Source organism: Carettochelys insculpta, chromosome 8 (genome assembly GCF_033958435.1).
Source record: "Carettochelys insculpta isolate YL-2023 chromosome 8, ASM3395843v1, whole genome shotgun sequence".
Taxonomy (NCBI): Eukaryota; Metazoa; Chordata; order Testudines; family Carettochelyidae; genus Carettochelys; species Carettochelys insculpta.
The window spans coordinates 3,909,406-3,933,103 of record NC_134144.1 but is presented as its reverse complement, the minus strand read 5'-3'; the positions used below and the strand labels follow the sequence as shown (position 1 = coordinate 3,933,103).

Here is a 23,698-nt window from a genome sequence, read left to right as displayed (position 1 = left end):
GTCTAGTGTAGACGTGGCCTAAGTCTAGGTAGCAGCATGTGAGTGAAAAAGGCACTATTATGCAACAATGGAATAATTAAAAATAAAAACAAACCAAAAACTAGGTTTATCATTTGGAACGCAAATGTGCATGCATGAAGCTGCTGATTTAGGCTGGTGAAACAAACACAAAGCTTGTTCTGTTCACCTTTAAATGCCCCTATTGCAACAAAGTATAAAGACAGAATTTTAAAGGACCAGGAATGCCCATCAATGCTTGCATCCTTGGGACTTCTCCCATCTGACCACCTGTGGACTGAGGCTTTCAGGCCACAGCTGCCTCTTCTGGATTGTTTGGCCACCCATAAGCCATTACTTTTTCTTCCAGTTTTGTTCACATAAATGTTATTTTTTCTTCCCATTCTGACCTGAATAGACAACCAGAGTCCCAAGAAGTGCAGAAACTCATGTAAAACATGAAGATCAGGTAGATTTTGCAAATTAGTATGCTGTGTGCACCTGATCAGCTTCATATACTTCTGCCACCTGAGCAGATCAGACCTCAACTTTCTCCAAAATATTCCCTTCTTCCACTTTCATAATACCACATCACTTCAGAATCACTTCTCTTTTTGCCAGAAACATCTTTCTGTATGCCACAATTCCAGGTTTTAGAAGGCTTCTGAAACCAGCTTCAGTCTAGTGCTACCAAAATATTGATTCCAGTATTAAAACTGGTAGATGAATGAACTGTCCAGACTCCCTCCACAAATTACTGTCACTCCACAAAGCAGCCAAGTTCAGCGTCCAAGTAGCCAGGCCATGCCCATCACAGAGAATGAGATAAATTTAGCTCAGAAGGGCAGCTGTGTTAGCCTGTAGCTTCACAAAAGACCCCCAGCAGTCCTGTAGCACCTTGAAGACTAACGATTTATAAATAAAAGTGTCAGTCTTCAAGGTGATACAGGACTGCGTGTTTTTATTAATTGAGCTATTAGGTAAATCTGATCTCCCCTCATGCCCTCAGACTTTATTATCTCAGTATGTGAAAGCATCACAGTGTCTAATGTAAAATATGTTTATGCCACTGGGAGACACCCTCGTTTCCTTCCTAATAGATACAGTACACCATTTTTTGTAAGCCAACTATTCCATCATCTCATTCCGATGTGTTCTTCAAAGGTTTGCATCAAACAAATGGAAACACAGTTCACTGCTGGGAGTATTTTCAATGTGCAATTATCTGTAAACATCAGATCCTAACTACTTGCACATTATTTAGTTCACATCCATTACAGTTTATAAATTAACAGAGGTGTCATTTGTCTGTACAAAAATCAATGCATATTTATGAACTTGTTTATTCAAATGGATTTTACATACATATAATCTAAAGACACAATACAAAATCTGTATAATTTAGGCAATGCATCACAGGAGTGACCAAAAACTCAACACATTTACTTGGCAAAATGACATATTTCTTGCAACTGAAAAAAATAATAGCTTTGAATGCATTTATTTATTTTACTAAACGTACTTGAAATGTTTTTCCTTAGACGTATTCATTATTTCTTTTTGTGTTTCACAGTTATTCTTATTTATTTTTTCTATTTTGTTTTTACACCGAGGAGACTGCAGTCAAATAACACTCAGCAACTGATTTCCTCTCTTTGGACTGAAAAATTAAACAGATACTAAATTATGACAGTGAATTTAGAAAGGAGGACTCCAAGGGCTTGAAAGAACATGTCTGAGATAATATGATGCTTCTAAGAATATTGCAATCACATCCAAGCAATCACCGAAGCGTGCCATGTAACTACCTCCTCAGCTAATATGCTTTTTTCTCCGTGATGACTAATCATGTTCTATTAAACAGCGGTAATGCTGGAAGAACTCAACTATACAAGTGTAATGAAGCCAGTATTCTCCCTGGACAGATTAGCTACAACTGATTTGACACATACCATCATAGGAGCTTCAAACCTGACAAACTCTGTGCTTGCTTCTGATTTATGCCGTCAAGCTCTTTGGAGAAGAGAATGAAATCCAAGTGTTCCGTTTGGTAGAGGTGAAATGTACTGATGTGCTTAACTGTCATTTAAGGAAAGTTACATTTCTTCTTTCTTCTCCTCTTCCTGCTCCTGTCTTCTCCTCCCTCCACCTGCTCCGTCACCACTTGTAGAACCTCTGTCTAAAGACAACTGGTAAAATGGTCCCTTGTCATGTGCTATAACTGGGGACTTCCCAACCACTCTCTCTCACACAGCCTCCATTTTTCCCGAGACCTTTTTCAAGACCCTTTCCTCCTTCTCTCCCTCTCACAGTGTCCAGATGTGAAATTTCTGGAAAGGACAGAGGGTGAGGGGAAAAGGGAAATAGGGAGGTATGAGACTCACAGGTCAGAGCTGTGAAGAAAATGGAGCAATATCAGGCTACAGATGTTACTCAGGTCAATGAATACATGAGCAGATCCCTCAGATGATGGTGGGCATTCTTCCACTGCTGTTGTTCCTATTATTGTTCTTCCTGGACAAATTGGGAGTAGCCATCAGGACAAAGCGCTCATCAGGGCAGCCATACTGAAGTAGAACATCAATGCATTCCTGGCTCGTGGCTTGCCTGGCATAGGCTAATGCCGTGTTCCCCTGGGCATCGCGGGCCATAACATCTACGCCATACTGTGGAGGGGGAAAAAACACACACACAAAAAAACAGGTGCCAATTGAGACCCTGCTCCTAACTCAGCACAGAAATGGAGTGAAAGAAAACAGGCCAGCTAGGGCTGAGTTTAAGGGATGGGGTGTGATGGATAGAGAGAGACCCACAGACAGGAACTCCTTATTTTAAGGGCTTCTAATCTGAACATGACAAATGTGTCCTATACATCCACCTTTCTACTGGAAAACCCTCACCTGTCCGCTGGTCATGCAAATAAGCTCTTCCCTTTGCATTTCATTTACATTTTCCAGAGCGTATGCACCTATCCCTTGTCCTAACTCCCATGCCTCATTCCACTTTCTACCATATTCAAACAGCCATGGAGTTCTCTAGCTAGGTTTAAGTGCCATCATTTGCATACAAGGAATAGGAGCATTTAGACTAAGGAGAAAAGGGAGCTTCCTTGAGCACCTTCCCTGGAATATGCTCATAGCGATATTCTGAAAGGCCATACTGAAACAAGGTTTGCTACACAAATAGGGAGGAGTGAACTGTTACTCAGCCCTGCATACCCAACACCTCAAGACAAGTACTCACCCAAATTAAGAGCTGAACTAACACTACACTTCCTTTCCTACATGCTAAGTGAAGGGCTGTGCGTCCATCCCCATCTCCGCAGGTCTCATTCACTTCTTCCCGTGTACCGTGGGCTAGGAGCAGGATGACAGTCCGCAAGTCCTCTTCAGCTGTAGCTCGTAGCAGGTGCTGGCCTAAAGAAACTTCCAGCCACTGCAGCGGGGCAAGGAAGAGCTTCTGTTCATATTTAGCACGTATCCAGCGCTCTTTTTCCTCCCTACACAAACAAACAAAGAAATATTCCAGTCAAAAACCAGTTCCGTTGCCTTTGTGTGAGGATACAGGTTCACCTTTGGGAATAAACAACCTAGAAAACACTGCCTTGCAGAAGGGTTGATTAGCAAGAAAATATTTTCTTCTTGCAAATTTTTAGCAAAAAAGCTTCTTGAAAATATTTCCTTTACACCTTTTACTTGTGACAAACTGTATGAGAGCCACACATTGCTCAGCCATTGTACCTAGCCAGAGAGTTATACTACAGACTGGATTCACACACTAGCCTTTCAAGCGTGCCTTGCACCACAACAGAACAAGTCTGATGCCATGGAGTTTGGCACAGGTCAGCATAGTCAAGAGAGGCCCAAGGCTGCAGCTGCTGAGCGGGGCTCCAAATCAGGATTGAGACAGGCTGGTAAAACTAACCAGGGGAAGCATGCACAAAGTTTGCTGCATCGACCATCTATGTAGCCAGTGGCAGCACCCCACTTTCCATAATTCACTCTCCGAAAAAAACTGACTCCTGATTGCAGAACTTAGTGTGCTGTGTGGCTTGCAGAAAAGAGTAGGGAAATTAATAAAAGCTACTGAGTTGGTTGCAGGGTGATTTTTCTTTCTGTGAGAGTGAGCCACTGAACAACAACACACCAGTTTATGTTTCACAGCAGGACAGAGGTTCAAGAGCTTTCTTTTTTCTCTCTCTCTTTTTTTTTTTTTTTAAAGGAAAAGGTCAATATTTTGAAGCATCATTTCTTCTCACTGTATCTAGTAAGCAACAAAAGCTTCCACGATGCATTTATACTGTAGGATAATGCCACATTTTACCAGTAACTCTCCAATCTCTATTAAAAACATTTTGAAACACTCTAATGAGCTTTGAAGGACCTGGTCATAGGAAGCATCCTATTTATAAGTGCCTTTTGCCCAATACTTCAGGTAATCTGTTTACCCTGTGAAAACCACATACAAGCACCTAGTAAGAGAACTTGTTACTGGTGACATTTTTTCTCTTTCAAGTACAGAAAGAAACACTCTGTTTACACCTTTCAGCAGTGTTTACGCTCCTCCCGGTAATCCAGTGTCAGGTTAGCCCTAATCTGTTTTTAAATGCTTATGTAAACAGATAGTTCCAAGAGTAAATCTGGATTAGTTTTGGATCAGTTCCTGGTACATGTGGAGTGACCTTACATTGACCCCTCTGGATGCTTTCATGCAAAGCATTTCAAAACATACACTCTTCTACACAATGACAATTCAACCTATACAGGCAATATACTGTCATTTCTCCCCATAAAGAAGAGTGAAACCTTTCAATTTATTTAAAAAATTAAGGCTGGACAAAACTTTTCATGGCCACCGCACTCTGAATAATACTGAAACTGCCCTGGGTGCTGAAAAATAGCCAGTGATGTTGATCCTTGAAAATACAATTTTGAAATATTCAATATGAGGGAAAAACTTCCAAATAATATTTAAGTTGTGAAGCGAACAATGGTTAACAGGGAAAGCTGATACTCCACTTCTCTGTGCTGTGGTATACAAATAAAATCAAACCCTCCAAGTCACTATGCTGCAAGAAGGATGGAATGGTACTGCACCAGCTGCCTAAAACATCACGAACTTTGTGGAGTTTTCACATGATGGTTTTTCATATTCTATGCACTCTTACAAAATAACCAGAGAAAATTGTAAAACTATTGTGTTTCCCTGTTGTGTATATAATAAGCAGATACAATGCTTGGTAAACTTTCACAATTTTTTAATATTTGTTAAAAATGAAAGTGTCTCTCATGCACATATTTCAGAAATATATAATTAACCCTTATGAAATGGGCAGGACTCCCAAATGAAAAGCATGTAATGGCATTACTGGGGGAGGACTGCAGAGGTCAAGGGACAGTCACTTAATTTCTCTTGGAATCATGGAAGTGTGAAGAGGAGAAATTTTTTCCAAAAGCTGCTTCTTTCTCTCTGCTCCACAACTAACTTAAAAACCTTAAATTAGATATTTAAAGGGCATTGGAGACCATCAACAACAGCCACCTCCAGTTCTTTCTGCACTTGGCAGTCATGGCTGCGAACCCAACCATGACATCAGTTGTGGGAACCATGATGTGACCAAAAAATTGCTCTCTGTTCAGAGAAACAAGCTGTTTTAAACAGACCTTCTGCTCTACTCAGAAGCCAGCTTGTAGGAAAAGGATTTTTGTTTTGTTTTTACTAAAGATGAGCATTACTTTAGCAAGGGCTATGATTGCTGATGCCTCAATGTTTACAGAAACAGCAACTAAAACTGCCAGGATCAGCTGGAAGATTTCAGATCCTTCGGCTGCCAGCGTCTTACAAATTCATGAGAATGTATGTTATGTTTACAGTATTTAACAGTTTATCTATTTTTCCTCCACAGTATTTACATATGCTTCAAAATCTTTTTTTTTTTTTTTTTACTGGAGAAACCCTAAGTCTTCTAAAAATGTGTTTCTCATGCAAAGGGGAAAAAGCGACATGAGAGCCATGCAGAGGCTTAGCAGACAAAGCGGTGCTGTCATTTTTAGAAAGGCTAGGGGAACAAAGAGTGAGCCACTAAGCTCTACACTGGGATACCTTCACCATGCTGTCTTGAAAATGGTAAGGAGAACAGACTACAAACTTGTTAGGTTATGGTCTGTTTGTGGTGGTGGGAACAGGCCATCCACCAGTGTGTCCTGTAAGCTGAGCGATTGGGCGCCCACACAGGAGAGATTCAGGTGCCGCCTGGCCAATTATCAGAATGTCCACAGCCGCTTACAGCAGGCAGCAAGTGTTTGTATTGGTGGTGAACATCCACACATGCCTCAGTGCATGTAATAATATTTATTCCACCTCTGGATGGAATAAAGAGAGGGAACACTGCCACCCTCCCCCGCTGTCCTGTTGCCTTAGAGGACAGGGAGGGAAGACAAGTGCAGGGTGCCACTATTCCTCTCAAAGATTTCTACTGCTGCACACCCTGGTAACACAAACCAGTCTCTCTCTCTCACTGTATGCTGTGATCAGAATTCCGTACAACCACCAGTAACATGTTGCAGATCTGGGCAATGGTGAGAGTTACTGGTAATCCACGATACTCAGGAAATGGTGTAGTCTATTTGCAAGAGCAGGATTCTGCATTCTGTATTAGATTGCTACTGTGTCACGTCACTGGCCTGCTGTGTGACCTTGAGCAGGTTACTTAATGTAACTTCACTTCAATCTCCTCAGGTGTCAAATGGGCTTACCGCCTATGGGCATGGAGAGTTCTAACTAATTAGGGCCAGATTCTGCCACCTTTGCTCACATTGAGTAGAGCCTTACTCTGTAAGTAGTCCCACTAAAGTCAGTGGGAGTATTTGTAGAGTAAGCTACAATTTAGCGTGTGATCTTGTTCTTACTGTCTGTAAAACACCTTGAGCTCCTCAGATAGAAGATATTTCAATATCAATAATTGTTTCCAGTTTTCAAGATTATTCAGAAACTCTTCCAGACAATCATCATTGAGGAATATACTAGGTAGCAAGTGTCAGCCTGTTATATACCTAGATAGACAATAGTTATTTAAGTACATGCCTGATGAGTAACATGGCAATTTTTACCTTCATACCACATGGTGCTGACTGGCCTGGTTAAGGATTTCCAAAATTCCACGTGAAGGGTCTTGTGGAAAGCCGTGGGAAGAACAATCAATGTGCACGTGCACACACACACACACAGGCTTCAAACGCTTAGCAGCTCCTTTGACAGCTCCTTTCTGAACTCTGATGGCCAGTAAGGTTCTAAACTTAACCAATGTTCAAAATGGGACATAAGTGAGATATTCTATTTGGGTATTCCTATAGGAAACTATCTTTGATTAGCTGATCCTAAACAGTATAGAGCTGGCAATCCCCTGGGTTGGTATATTCAAACTCAGAATTATTACTCTTCCGAGTGAAAATCCAAAAAGCTTAAAAAAAATAAGCATCACAGACATTTCTCTGCTGTGTTTCCCCTAAAACAGACTCTCTCACCTTTGATGTGATTTAATTTAAAATGGAAAGTTCTCAGGATTCTCCTGTAAGACTATTTTGGCTCATCTGTATGCTCACTAAAGAAATTATGACACTAAGACATAAATACTGTTTCTCTGATGTCACAATTTCAATTCTGGGATCCATGGCTTGCCTTGGTCGAGCTTTCGTTTTCCCAAAGGAAGGCCAGTCCAAGAGCACGGTTGTCAGCAGTAGATCACTTAACCTCATTTCAATCCCCTGGAGAACCACTGTTCACAGCCCCCCGTTAGCTAATGAGCTAAAAAATGAATGATTGGAACGGTCAGCAATAAGCAGAAAGAGGAGGCATAGCACTTCATTTCAGCCTGTGCTGACATACCTTTAAATAAATCAACCGCATAAAGTGAGAGGAAATGAGAGAAAGAGCAACTAATCAGGTGACAGACACTCAACCAATCCCTAACAATAAAGGAAAAGGGCAACTGAACATCTGCTAGTAAATATTTTTTCTTTTTTTCACTTGCAACCATGTTAACCCCTTTTCTGGGTAACCTCACGTATGTCAGGGACCCCAACTATAGCCGCAGCTTGACAAATCCTAAACAAAATTAGCTTGCTTGTTTGTTGAGACTTCCAAAATTCATTAACACACTCTTCTCAGGATCAGAGGGCAGATCAAGGCCTGCTCACAGGAGAAGTTACAGTGGGATATGTCCGGCTCTTCTCTAGCTTGCCTGACCCAGAAGAACATGTGCCACCTCTCCCAGTTTGCACTGACTGAGGAGGACACAACTTTTCTGTAATGACCTTGCCAGTTCAATATATAGCCTACTTGCACTGTACTGTTTTTTTTTTTTTTTTGAACACCCATGGCAAGGATGGATTAGTAATTTACTAAAAACTAGTGGATAAACAAGTAACAAGCAGAAATAAAGTAAATTAGATAAGGCAATGTTGCACTTTTTATCCAATCCATACCAATTCATTTGGACCTAGCTTACCAATAAAAATGTAAAGCCTTGTTATATATATAAATGTCCAATACAATGGCATAATCATTACCATGTTGCCTTCTCTGTGGCAAGGAAGTGATGATGCATTGTCTTAACCAAAAAGCACCATCAATTTTCTTATTTTAGTACGTATCTCCATCCTCACTGAACTCTCAGCCACCATAATGTGACTAATGAAAACTATGGCAGGTTTCTGATACTGTGTATATGAGAAAGTTTATGAGAAATGGAACAAACCTCAACCCTCCATTTATCTGCTCTAATTAGGTGCTTGCTTCTCAAGAGAATGTCCAATTATTTAAATTACTCTGCCAGCCACATCAGATCTCTATTATGGAAATATAAACACTAGGGATTGTTGGAGGGGTGGGCAGAGAAGGTAGGATGAGAGGTCAGAAACAGCAAACTTGTTTAAGACACAATTATTTTGCTTCATGAGCTTAATTGTGTTGCGTGCTTGAATACTGGAGCATGAAATACTCATTTAAGAGTTCAAGTCCTATGTAACTCACACTCATTTTTACATCATCATCATCATCTTTTTTTCCCCATCAGGAATGCAAGTTATATACCTGATTCAGATCCAGGTAAAAGCTTAATATTTCTGGCATCATTCCTACCCACCCTCTATACCACTCACTTCTACCCCAACCTCATTCTCCTTCCTCAAGTGTACTAAGTAGAGCAATCGGAAAGCAAGATAAGGAAATGGCATGCACACTGGAAACAGAAATAGTGTTAGTGTGCAAATGTACTATTTATCATCTAGTCACTACAACATATGAAGGAAAAGCCTTGAGAACTTGTCATGAGAATTCGCCAATCAAGGCATAAAATCCACTAGCTCGGTCTTATTAAACTGATAAGAAAAAATATTATATTCTAGCCACCCATTATCTAAAATTAGTAAGCAGCTGAACAGAATGTTGCAAGGTTGTATTAGAAATGCTATCAAGGTGGTTTATTGCGTCAGAAAAATCTCTGTCATGCCTACTTCATGTGCCAGCCAAAATACAGAGTGAGTCTGCGGAGTCAACATTTTAAAATGTATTTTTTTCCCAAACCTGTATCTAAGTGCCCATATAAAATACTTAAAACAATAACACTCCATTGTCATAGATAATGCGTTATCTGAGAAAATCTTGCAGCTCTCACCCCCTTTTACACATCTGACAATAACTAAACCTTAGTACACTGTTTCTGGTATATTTATTTTGCCATTTATGACCATTTAAAGCAACTAGTTCACTTTGTTTAACTTGTAAGCTGGTTATCTTGGCATGAGAGGTTGGCAAGGTGAACCAGCTGGTACCAAGAATGTCAAGTAAACCTCCCACCCTGTCAACAACCCTTAGAACTAATTTTACATGCATCTCCTGTAGCATCCCAAGATGTCGCATTAACTTAATAATTCAGTACATAGGGAACATGCATAACACAAACAAAACTGCAAGCTCATCACAACCTCATCACATCAGCATTCGATTATGATGGATGTTTTCTCAAGAAAGCTACTCATGATGATACGTTTCAGTGTTCAGTACTTTACCTCTGGGTTTTGTTGGCATTTGCAATACAGTGTTTTGATAGGGAAAAGCAATGGAACGAAGACATTTGGTTGGAAGAGTGAGGAAGTAGGAGGCAATTACAATTTCTGAAAAATTGTGAGAGAGTGGGGGGGGGGGGGGAGAGGCCAAGAAGAATGGGCTAGCTGCAAGGAATTTCCAAGTGTCTTCCTGCCTCTAGCAAAGCAGGAACTGGGAGGAGAGGCATGGAAGAGGAGCTAGGAACAATACGCTGAGAAAACAGAGGGGGCTTCCTCTCTCTGCAGGAGAAGACCCCACTCTATTGCAAAGTAAGTGCTTAGCAGTTGACTGCTTCCTCACATGCATGCCTTCTCTCCTAGGCTGCGTTGCTAAGGGGGAAGAAGCACAGGCCCACTAGGGATGTAGGCCTGACTAACAAGGAGGCCGCAGACAGCAAACAAAGACCGATGGATATTTATTCCTTAATTACCAAAAGCCTTTAAGAAACTGGGCACTGTAAATCCCACATGCCGAGAAAGGGAGGCGAAGGACAAGGATTTATGTGCACTAGGGCAAAGAGGAAATAAATATCCCTGTGGCTCTTGATCAATATTATGAGTGTTTTTGCCAAGCTGCAAGGTGTTTTATGAACTTTAAGGACAGAGGATAATTAATTAACTAACGTCAACCTATTGAGCTTATTACATCTTACAAATTACAATTAGACACAACAGGCAGATGAAATAGGGACATGCAGAAAAGTTGTGGACAGGAGAACGTCCAAAGAGTCTTGAGGCCGTGAGCAGACAAGCACAGCCTACAACACCTGGCCAGTGACCTCAGGGCCAGTCAATGCAGGGAATTTTGCTGAGAAAGGCTTTTATTCTCTGTTGTGGGCAGAGAAGCTATCTGGATGAGGATGCTTGTGTTCAATTTCCATCTGCCAGCAATGGTGTTTACTACAAAGGAAAGGTGTAACATTCAAAATGCAGTGTATTAAAATTACTCCACATTCAAATTAATTCCCATTTCATAATGCATATGAATACAGCTCTTATTTCTCATCATGACTATTTTTCAGATGGAAATACCTCCTACCTGACATTATCTTCCCCTCAATCAAAAGGGGCCTTACACCAAAAGGATACAACACATACATTGCCTGAGACCTTGGAAGTTAAACGTGACAGTTAACAAAATAAAATAACATTCATGAGCGATTAAGTATCCTGCAAATCAAAAAATTTCCCATCAGTAACTGCACTTCTGTAATTAGTTCTTCAGTCACACAATAACAAACTGGTATTAAAGGAACTCCTAAAAGCAGATTTCTTTTACAAGCATTCTGACTTCAATCAGTCTATCAAATTAATTAGTTATGGAAAGTTACCTATAATTTAATAATCATACTTTTGAGACCCCTCCAAGATCGTTCTTATCTTTTCTGTTTCTGACACTCTGATGCCTGGGTCTTTCAAATAGCTTAATTTCATGTATTTTCAAGCTAGTTTTTTCAGTGATGACGTAAGAATAACCTGAGCTGCCCCTCAGGTGCTAGATACCTGCTGATGTAATTACTGGATAGGATTAATTACCAGCCCGGCCCAGAAAGCCAGGCTTACTGACATGAAGTGAACTGGATAAAAATACTGTAATTGTGGACTCTGCTATATCATATAAATTAGCTGTCAATTTAATGTTTTCATTGGAGCATACACCACTAAACCTAATGATTTGAAGGTATGTTTGATAAAATATATCCAATCTGAGGATTACTCTGTGTGTAATTAAATAAAAGTCACACAACACAGTATAGGGACTACTGAAGCTCTTCAGGAAAGCTTTCTTACGTTGTCAAAGACAAATGACAAAGTTGTTACTGTGATAACTACAAACCCTACAAGTACGTTAAGTCTCTTCCTATTTCAAATCTAACCATGTGAAGAAAAAAGAACAGACTTCAGAGAAAGCATGATGCCCTTCCAGAGCTTCTAGCTTCTCACTGAAATCAGAACTAATAATTTTTAGACAGTACTACCAACAGCTCTAAAGAAAGGAAAAATAATACCGTCAACTGTAAGACTTGTCAACAAAAAACTATAATAAAAAGAAATGAAGCATGGGGTGTGTGTGAGAGAGAAGATGGGCAGCTTGTGGACTTCTACTAGGCCACAGATTCATTCACGAATTTGAATCCAGCCCACAAGATAAGCGAAGTTATCTTCCAATAGCTGTTTGAGGCATACAGACACTGAAAAGGACTCTTAGGAGACAGATGTCTCCACCCACTACACATTCCTGAGCCAAACTCCTTCCCCCACTGTATTTGTTTTTCTTGCAGGCATCATTAGGAGGCAAGGATGTATTCAAGGGACACAGAACCCCCTCCGCCCGCACAAGAACATGGCTGAGGCACGCTATCAGAGCAGCATGGGGAAATTTACATTGTAACTAGATATCAGCTCACAGAAGATGGACAAGCATGAATGGGAGTGCTCTATCTGGCAACTTTTATGTACACTATAAATTAAACTTAAGAAAAAGAAAGTTAAGAAATTACTAGTAATATGTAAATTAAGAGAATATTGAATGCAACAATATGCCAATGCATTTCATCATACATAAATAAAGCAGAGCTATCTATTAATTATGCAAATAATGAATTTCCATTGTGCTTTTCTGTAGATGCAGACTGACTGTAAATGTCAGTTTCAATTTAATATATATCACTTAGGGTGCGTCTACTCTAGGAACTAACTTTGAAGTTAGGCACTACTTCGAAGTAGCCAGCAGAGAGTCTACACACATTTTTCCTTACTCTGAAGTTAACTTCGGAGCCCAACTTCGAAGTCCTTAGCCCCTTCCTGAGAATGGAGTAGTGCCCTACTTTGAAGTTTATCTTCAAAGTGTCCGTGTGGACACTCAGCTTCAAAGTTGCTTACTTTGAAGTCGTACTTTGAAGTAAGCAACTTGGAAGTTATTTTTGTAGTGTAGACACAGCCATAGTGTTGGAGCATTCCATTAATTTGCCAGTTGTTCAGGGTATCTATCACTCAGATGGAGACCATACGTCAGCAAAGTGGAGAAATATTTTAGGTTCTCTCTCTCTCTCTCCCCACCCCTACCCCTCCAGTCCCTTTCTCTCTCTCTTTCTTCCTCATACCAATTTCTATTATTATGCTGAATTTGTCACACCAAAGAGAAGCCCAAAACTGGAGGCTTGTTTTGAATGGACATTTCAATTCAAAATGAACATGACAACATGTGCAAAGGTAGTCTTTTATCCTGTTTATTTATGGAAAAGTGTATTTTAATTATATCACCAGGCATCTGCTTTCATATTCCTATAATTGCTAAGTTTTTGTACAGTATTTAAGAAGTAGAAAAAATGCGACATACAAGTATTTCAATGCATAAATCTCAATAAATTTGTGCCAGGTGAGAAGCAGACCGAGGTAGTCAAGTGAGCTTCTCAGAGATCCAGTGTAATGTGGCATGTAACAGAGATGTACATCAGCAATGTACTTTACAGCACTTCTTTCTTTGATGCGACTATCACACTGCATTAGGGATATCATAACAGTCGCTGATGTGATCTGCTTTGGAACATATCGCATCATAAACAGATGAAAGAAGAGAAATGGAGCTTTGCCTCTGCTCATAATGCTACAAAGTGGATAAGTATCACAGCTCAGAGTACACCAATGCTTTACAAATAACGAAAGGGAAAAATCAAGGTGCCACCCAAGATCATAAATTTCTGTGATTTTTACACTAAAAAGTGTCTCAGACAGGCTTGCCTACAACCAAATGGATTGCACAAGAGTGATTGGGTTGAGTTGGGATGGACAGGCTTGAGAAGACCTGAGCTACCAAATCTTTTGTTTGAAGACCAGGAAACAGAGGAGGGTGTTCATGTTGTGTACATGCCGGCACTTACATAGAAAGGTTAAAATCACTGGAGAAGCCAAAAGTCTGTTAATGTTATTTTCTAAAATAACCTATTATATAACCATTTGGGCTATAAAAAAGACATATCCTATTAACTGTTAGAGAGCCAAGGGGATGAGGTAACATCTTTTATTGGACCAACTTGTGAGCTCTTCTTCCGGTCTGGGAAAGGCACTCCCACCCATGTCACAGCAAAATGCAAGATGAAACAGATTGTTTAATACAAGTAGGTAGCACATACTGTAAGGGATTACTCAAGGTGGAGTGGCCCATAAAGACCTCTGCACTCATTGAACAAATGGAGGGGTTAGTGGGTTACAGATTGCTGTAATCAGCCATAAATCTAGTGTCTTTGTTTAGCCTGTGAGTTTTAATGTCCAGCACAAAAAAGAAGTTAAGCTCCCAGGCTCATCTTTAGAAAGTGTTTGTAGGTTTCTTTTCAGGCTGAGGACTGATATGGAGTGTCTGAACTGCGAAAAGTGTTCAGCCACAGGCAATAGGGCTTTCTGTGTTACTTTTCTGTATAAATTCATTCAAGAGCCTCGTGACTGTCCAGTTTCACCTCACATAGTTGTTACTGTGGCATTTAGTGCACTGGATGTGGTACATCACATGTTGCACAATGGGCCATTCTATCTTTTAGGACCCCAATAATATGCGCTATCTACTTGTGCTAAACTATCTGTTTGTTCCACCTTAGGCTGCACTGTTGGACGGGACATACCTTTTCCAGACTTGAAGACAAGCTCTGTTGAGCTTGGAAGCCCACTCCCCCCGCCCGACACATCCAATAAAATATGTTACCTCACCTAACTTGTATGTCTAAAATTGTGGGTCTGAGACAACAATAGCTACATTGCACGCTGTTCCCTGTGTAATAACATCACACTTTAATAAGACGCCTATCAGTGAAACCATCACTGCAGATACATTTGTTACATCTCCGCAGAAAATAAATCCACTCTTTGGGAATAAATAAAAGATTATATTGGTTGATACACATAAAATTATAGCTAAGCAAACTACTTCAGTAATGTATGAGCATAAGCTTTCGTGGGCAAAGACCCACTTCAACAGATGCAGGTCACCTGCATCTGACGGAGCGGGTCATGCCCATGAAAGCTTATGCTCATACATTTCTATTAGTCTTTAAGGTGCCACAGACCCCTTGTTGCTTTTGTAGGTCCAGACTAACATGGTTACCCCTCTGATACTTCAGTAATAAAACTCAGTACTCGAGCACAGATTAGGCAGAAAAACTTGCACTCAGAACACCAAGCGAAAAACTAATGCAAAACACATTTTGATGTTGTCACTGTCAGCAGCAAAGAACAGGCATAATTTCATCTGAAATTTTAGCAGGTGTAAACCAAAGAATACACCACAAAAATATCCAAATTTCAGATGAGAATCAAAGCTTTAATGCAGAAAGTTTTGCTTGCTTTGATGCAGCTGACCTCTATTGTCTTTACCTCCCTTTTCAGTAACTCCATTTGAGACCCTTCAATCATCACTGCTTCCCTCTCCAAACCTGTACCACTCTGAGCTTCTCTCATCTCCTCTCTCATACACCGTAGTCTTTCGTATCTCTCCTCCACCCCCAAATACCCCTTTCTCTTGTCTGCCAGATCGTCTTTAATCTCCACTTCTTCATCCACTTTGGGTCTCTCTTACCTCCATTGTAATTTATCCCAAAGTTCTGGAGCCAAACCTCAATTATGTCTACTCGCAAATTAATGTTTAAAATGTCATTTCAGTGACTGCCACACTATTTTGTGATAAAGCTCCTCTATTGAAGTGGTAGGTCAGCTAAAAGAATTCCTCCTTTTCATCAACAGATCACATTCCCCAATAGCTTACGAGCTAAATGAGCAGCTAATGGAGTACAGATGCTCAGCACCTTGGAAAAATCAGGCCAGAAGTAACATTTAAAATTGGTGTTGGGAAAGTGTATCATCTGACATTTTCTGAAAGCGTACAGCACCTCAAGAAATGTCTCTAGAAACAAAAGTCAAACAATAATATGAAAAGCAAAGGAATCTTGGACTTCTATCAACACAACACTCATGAATGAGTTAATGACAGAGAGGAAATTAAAAGGCGTGCAACTGCCTGTTTAGCTCAGACTGCTCAATACTCCTACCTCAGACAGGCTACTTCTGCACTAGCATTCCTCTTTTGCAAGAGGCATGCAAATGAAGGAATTTGAAAATGCAAATGAGGCACAGATTTAGATATCTGGCATCTCATTTGCATATTCTTTCAAATGAAGTTATTTCGAAAAAAGAAAAGTGGTGTATATGCAGCTGTTTCGAAAGTAATACCCATCCTCGAAAGAACTCTTCTTCCTGTTTTTTTTCTTTTTTATGGAAGAAGGGTTTTTTTGAAGATGGGGATTACTTTGAAAGAGCTGCATTTACACTGCTTTTCTTCTCTGGAATAAAGAATATGCAAATGAAATGCCAGATATATAAATATGTGCCTCATTTGCATTTTCAATTTCCTTCATTTGCATGCTTCTTTCAGAAGAGAAATGCTAGTGTAGATGTAGCCACAGTTTCCAGAAAGTGCCATGGAAATAGAATTCAACTGAGTTCCAGTGTAGAGGGTTCACAGTAAGTTAACAGATGTTGTCATGTTTGTGGGAACTAGAAGAAGGGGAATTGAAGGGGTTTCATTCTGAATTAGTTACATGGGATTTAAGTCGTGCAATTCTAGTTTAGTTTAATGGGAATAATACACCTAAAAAACCTTGTAGAAGTCTTTGAAAATGCTCTCATAGATGCCGTATAAGGAACCACTACAGTTTTAAAGGCTCTCTGCTGCTCTGCTAGCCCAACAGCAATGCGAAATTGCCAGGAACATGGCCTTTGGTGAATACCATCCTCAATCCACTTTGCAGAAATACGTTTGGACATTCTTACAGCATACACTCAGCGATCAATGTAATCATGCTGGCAGGAAGAATGGGAGGAGGGAGATGAGATTGAGATGCAGGGAGAAAAGGTAAGAGGAGAGAGAGAGAAAATATGCTTAATGTTAAAAAGTTAGAATAGTCCCTTGGCCAAATGTTTTGATGTCCAACTGAAGATACTGGATTTTCGTCGAGCAGGGGTCCAGGATCTTCTGAAAGCAGGTCTTTCACAGCTGACTGAAGTGGGGCACACAAAATCACTAAGGTCACACCAGAAACTTCAAAGCTTTTATAGGCTCAAAACATTCAACGGTGAAATATGAAAAACTCACAAAAATCTGACAAGTATCGGCAGGGTAGCTGTGTTAGTCTGGATCTGTAACAGCAACAAAGGGTCCTGTGGCACCTTATAGACTAACAGAAAAGTTTTGAGCATGAGCTTTCGTGAGCACAGACTCACTTCATCAGAGGCATCTGATGAAGTGAGTCTGTGCTCACGAAAGCTCATGCTCAAAACTTTTCTGTTAGTCTATAAGGTTCCACAGGACCCTTTGTTGCTGTTAAAAATCTGACAGTCTGTAAGCAAAAGAAAAAATGTGCAGTGACACACATCAACTATCAGCCCAAGAAATTCCCACAGAACAGAGAATCTACAAGGAATTTCAGATGTGCGTCACAATGGATTGTTCTGTTCCATTGCCACAATGGTACTTGCTCAAAAGACCTCTTTTTTTGTTTTTGTTGTTGCCACTTTCCTGCATGGTCTCTTCAGGGCACATTTGGAAATTATTTAAGAAACAATAAAATGCTTCTAATCTGTTACCAATTAGAAGAAACATGTGAATATTATTTTCTAATTTGTGACCCTTGAGTGTGTCTCTCAAAACCAGAGAGAAGTAATTGAAATAATTATGTTTGCTCCTGAATATTTCTATTATGCTCTTGAATTAAGAAGGTAGGTATGTCTTCTGTTGCTTGATGTGCCCCAGGGCCGAATGTATCAATAAGTACATCAAAGTCCTGAACATGAACTGCCACAAAATGGTAATTTCTACGACGTGCACACATGGGTTCATTGCAGCTGCAGCCCAAGGGCTGCCAAAATTGATTAGTTAGCTTCTAATGCTCTTTGTGCAAAACTTGGATGGGGAACGGTAATAATAAGAAGGGAAAGAAAGTTGAACAGTAAACACAACCTTCCCTACTGTTCAAGAAGTCAACTACCAAAATGGCTATTTTCAAAAGACTACTGATGTATAAGCTATAACTCCGTGATTTATAATAGAAGCAAAGTAGATATTTTTTTTAAAAAACCCAGATGCAGTATGACTTGAGCGACTAACTCCTGAAAATTGGTAATTTCCTGGTGGTTAGCAATAGCGGGCCTACCAATGAGAAAGCAGAGCATGCTAATAAATTTATAGTGCGTTATATGCCAATTAGACCTTTCCAGCCATTCAAGAGGCAGTGCTACCAATCAGGCTATCATTCCATAAATGTACTCTTCAGAGCTGATCTCATCACAAATCAATCCTGCATTCAGCTTTCCAAAGCATAATTCTTATTAGTCTTAACCCAGAAATGTACTAGTGACACACCACCTTGGGCTATTTTTCCCTTCTAAGTGCCCACTCCACACAGTACACAGTTGTTCTTCTTACGTAATAGTCATGTCTGTACTTCAAAGGGTAAATAATAATTTGGAATACCACATTAATTCTGCACATGACCCAGATTTATTACAGACTTCATACTTGGGAGTTTCACCATTATTCACAAGAGATCCATGAATCTCTTGGTTAAATTACATCCTTGTAGTTAATCATGCACCATGTATTACTCTATCAATACAGTGACTCAGATTAGATTCATCATTCCCCTCACTTTTTTCTCACTATGGCTGTGTCTACAGTACAAAAATAACTTCGAAGTTGCTTACATAGAAGCACAACTTTGAAGTAACAGACATCGAAGTTGAGCATCTAACGCACCCTACCTTGAAGTTAAGCTTCGAAGTCGGGCATTACTCCATTCCCAGGAATGGAGTAAGGACTTTGAAGTTGGGCCCCCTTACTTCAAGGTTAACTTCGAAGTAAAAGAAAATGAGTGTAGACTCTCTGCTGGCTACTTCAAAGTAGTGCTTACTTTCATAGTTCATTCCTAGTGTACGTGCACCCTATGACACCCAAAAGTGCCAGATACCTAATAATGGCTTAGTTAGGCATCAGTTAGCAAGGAAAAAAAATTTAGAAAACAAAAACAAAGGCAAAAAACAGGTCTTTGGTTTCAACCTCCTCAATACATTTTCTACTCTGGACATTGTTTTTGATACCTCCTGGTGCTTATATTTATACAAGAAACAGCATTTGGATTACTTAACGTATTTCTTTTCTTCCTTCTCTACTAAATAAGGCCATATAAGGGTTTTGGTTTTAACTCTAATTCAGCGTGATATAAGATGCTCCCAAGTCAGCATTCTAATGTCCAAAGCCATGTCAGGCGCCTCAGTTTATGATCATAAAGGTGCTAACAAGGTGTTGTACAGGCAGTACAAAGGGCCTCAGATTAATAAATCAGAGCACATTTTTCTGGAACTTCCTTTTCTTTCAGCAGTCTTTGAGATCTGACTCTGACAAAGGAATCATGTCAACATGCTGTTATATCACTACGTGGGTCTTTACCTACTTCATTTCAAAACCACTTGCCATTTGTGCTAGCAGCTAATCAAATCTGATCTGATTGTACTAAATGTTAAGTGGTTTGCTCTAGTTCGCTGCTGCAGTAAGTGTAGCTGTAGCAGACAAAAAACTATCACTGTTATTGGATCTCATTAGTTCTCACAGCCATGACAAGTACACTTATGTGGGCTTGGAGCAAAGTCTGTTGAACCTCGGCAGCCCGCTGACTGAGCTGCTACCAAGGGGAGGAGTAATGAGCAAATGGAAACTATCACCGTCTTCTATAACTTGCAGTAATATGAGCAAGCTGTGAGATATTGGCAGAACCCACAAAGGGCATTAATCTCCTGCACAGACCTGGGAAGGAAATGCAGAGAAAAGACATTTTGAAACAGTTTCCTTTTACCTAAAATATTTAGAAAATGGTAGCAGAATTCAGAGTTTAGCCATTTCCCCAACTTGTTTTTTATTTGGTTGAAACTATTTGCCAAATTTGACTAGACCTCTCAAATAGTTTTGGCCTGATTTTTTCAGGAAATTTGTTATTTGCTGAAAAAAAGTTGCCCAGTTCTATTCCAGTGGAGAACTGCTGTAGAATTACAGAATTTCTATCACATAGGCAAAAGAGAGTGCACTTTAGCAGGGACCAGATGGCTCGGTGGTTTAGTGATGGGTGAAGCTCTCACTGATTCAGGCTAGTACTGAATTTATGTCACTGCATTGTGTGCAATCTACTTTTTGCCTCTGAATTATTCTCCAAAATCCACAGTCTCATGAAACAAACTAACAAACAAACATTTTCCAGAACTTATGGTTATGAAAGCTTGAAAACACAGGAAGTGTGCATCAATTCAGGGTTCTTTTTTAGCAGACACGCTAAAACAAATACCTATATGAAATGTAACCTGTGCCATTCCTTGTGTTTACTCTCAAACCTACAGATGGCCATTTAAATGCTAATATTAACTAATTCACTGTTGATAACTTTAGCAGAAGCATTACACTCAGATGCTTATCCCATGATTCCACACTATCTTCCCCAATCCACCTGCTTACAAAAGCTCACGCAGTCTCCTCTAACCAAGTTTCCCAACAATGTTCACAATGCAGTTATGCATTGCCAATACTGAGCTCTGTGGGTATCAAAAAAGGAAAGTGTGCGGACAGCATGAAATACATTAAATTTCTTGTCATTGTAGATAACACTGGGCCAATGTGGAATGTACTTATTTCTAAACTTAATTATAACAGTGTTAAAGTTTAAATAAAGCTGCAGCAGATGTGCCATTCTGCCATTGCAAAGGTCTTGGCTCCAGCTTGCAGCATTGCACAATGGGGTTAGGTCACCACATCTCACGTTCTCTTGCTTGTGTGAGATAAGGTAGTATTTTTAATCTGGTTCCTAGGGGACAAAGATGACATTAAAACACCCTTAACATGAGACCCATATGATATCCTTATTTGCAATCAAAGACCATGGGCTGAATGGCACAGAAGACCAAATTAGCCTGCTATCCTTACGCTAGACAGTCAAAGTGAGGATTGGAACTCATTAGTGGGCAATGTGAAGATGCTCACATTTCTCACAACCTGTGTTGCAGATAGAGAACTTCAGCGACTGCCATGCTGGTACCTTTCACGAAGACCAACTCTGAACATACAACTCATTGAAATGTCCAATCCGAAGGAACAAAATGGACTTTCTTTCTTGCTCTCTTGGTTTGGGGCTGGGTGTACTAAATTTCAGTCATGATACATTCTCTTTTACTTGTTATAGAAAAGCTGCCCCTGCCCTCACCCACTTAAACTTTTGCAGAGACTTGTCATATAAACACATGAACAGTGTCACAAGATGCCTCAGCCTTGGGCTGTCACCTGCATTTTATTTCTACTTAACCTCTTAAATAACTTTGGAATGCACTTTGTCCCCTGATGGGCACCGTAATGAGATCCAACTGTCAATCACAGCTCCATTAGCGTGGACAGACTTTCACTTCCTGAAACAATTTATTGGATTCCCAGAAGCAAATGGGCCTTCTTCCTTTTCAGCTCTATTTTTAGGGGAGCTATTCAGAGGGAGTGGGTATCCCTTCTGTTCCCGCTGAGCTGCCTTTGTTTCCTTCGTTTACTCATGAAAACAGTTTCCTGAGTTTACCCACCTCTTCTGTCCTGGGTAGGCCAAGTGTTTGCCAACTTTTTTTTTCTGTACTGCTCAGTTCACCAGCGCTATACAAAAAGCACTGGCTGTTTCCAGCTCCTGACTCAGGGAAAAAGTGAATTTTACTGTTAACCCCTTCCCAACAAAAAGTTACTTCCAGAATAGGAACTTGTTTGGGTAGCGGTTTAATATCCATACAAAGAATTATAAAAAGAAATTGACAGAAGTGGGAGTCTAAAGTGCATATTTTTAATTTGCACCTGCATCAAACAATTTTATTTTGATTGTTACTTTCCTTTTCCCTATCATCTGTTGGTTAAATTCAAATTGCAGCTCAAAAGATAATTTTATGGAAGAAGGTTAAAACCACTCCACTTGAAACACTAGCCCTCTATTTCACTAACTGTGTGCTGTTCTTATGGGTGTCGTGTGCAAATTGAAAAAAATATTTTGATGAGATAATAAAAACTTATTTTAAAACATTCCAATTTTGCCTCAAAGGATTTTAAACAGTTAGTTAATATTTCCACTTCAAGAACAACTCACTGAGTAAATAGGAGGCTCAAGATCATATTAAGCAATGTTTTTTCTTCTACTACTGGTCTTGAAGAATACTACACAACTGCAGTTCAGTGTTAGCAGTGTGCTATTTTAGTATAAATCAGTTTAACTTTTAGTCTGGGAAAAAAATTGAAACAGGAGGATAGTTATCTCCAGCCTTCTGTGATTCTCAAGTCAATAGTAAATTGGGGGACTCGTTAGTGCCATAGAGATCCAATCAGGATGAAATTATGCAGTCATGTAAGAAATAATATCTATTAGGCTAATTTAATCAACGAATACTTTACAGATGAATTAGAATGCAGAATCCAATTATTTCAAACATTTGGACTGTCAGCCACTGTGGTTTTTAAGCAGAAGGGTACAGGAGGGAGGTTTAGGGAACCTTTTAAAAAGGCACTGAATGAGGTGCACTTATAACCGGAGAGCTTATAACAGCAGAAAACTGACAACTACAATCAGCACCTTACACTCATCAGACCCAAGCAGGCCTAATCTAACCATTCTATGCAGCCTCTGCCATACATTTCTCCTCTATATTGGCTCAGACAGCTTGATTTGCTGTCTCAGTGACTGATAATTACTGTCTGAAGTCTTCATAATTTCCCCTTGCCACTCACCCTTTACAAAAAGGCGTACATTCTTTTGCTGTGGTATTTCTTCTTTGGTTTGCTTTAAAGGTACTGTGCATGCACGAAGGATGCTTCTGTTCCACACCTCCTAATGGCTGTGAAGGGACATGCTGCTTGGCAATGCCAGCTAGAGGAAAATGATGTACAGACACTTACTTCTAAGGAAGGAAAGGTGGAATTATTTCAGAAGAAAACCTGAGTCAAATGGGGTTCTGCAACATAGTTTGGTTCATACCACACTAGATAGCATGAAGCCTTATTCAAAATTGTTACTAGGACTATATAAAAATAATCCATATTTGAGGTCTAATATTTGTACCCCAAAGAGAATCTTTTTTTTTTATAATACTATACCTATCAAAAGACACTTTTCTCCCTCATTTTCTTTTCTCTGAGATGAGACCTTTGAGTCCTTTACCATAGAATATAAAAACAGGAATTGCCATAATGGATTTGACTTAGGGTTAATCTGGTGCAGTATTCTGTTTCCAAAGGTGTCTGGCATCATGTTTCAGAGGAAAGTGCAAGAAACCTTGCAGGCAAAGATGCGGAAGAATATATTCCCTAAAATAATCTTCTTGTGACCCTTAATAGCAAGATATTGATGTAAGCCCCAAGACAAGAGGTTTCAGATTGCTTCTAAAACTGAGCTTGGGACTACTGAAAAAAGTCACAGACTTGTCTCATAGGGGTGTTCTTATCTGGAAGGACTATCCATTGTATTAACAGAAAAAGTTCTTCCAAAGCTAACAGACTAGTAACT

General features: G+C 39.8%; 1 protein-coding gene across 6 annotated transcripts in view; it reads right to left on the bottom strand.

Annotated features, from left to right (window-relative positions):
• Positions 1-1,320: 1,320 nt before the first annotated feature.
• Positions 1,321-23,698, bottom strand: part of AGAP1 (ArfGAP with GTPase domain, ankyrin repeat and PH domain 1) — a 507,914-nt gene continuing 485,536 nt past the window's right edge. For 5 of the 6 annotated variants that reach the window (XM_075000598.1, XM_075000599.1, XM_075000595.1 and 2 more), the window contains 2 exons: positions 3,241-3,496; positions 1,321-2,663 (listed from right to left, as the gene is read on the bottom strand). In XM_075000598.1, the coding sequence (XP_074856699.1) occupies positions 2,460-2,663; positions 3,241-3,496 (460 nt within the window). In that variant the 3' untranslated portion in view covers positions 1,321-2,459. The remainder of the gene's footprint in view (positions 2,664-3,240; positions 3,497-23,698) is intronic. The other variant, XM_075000597.1, reaches the window with a different exon arrangement.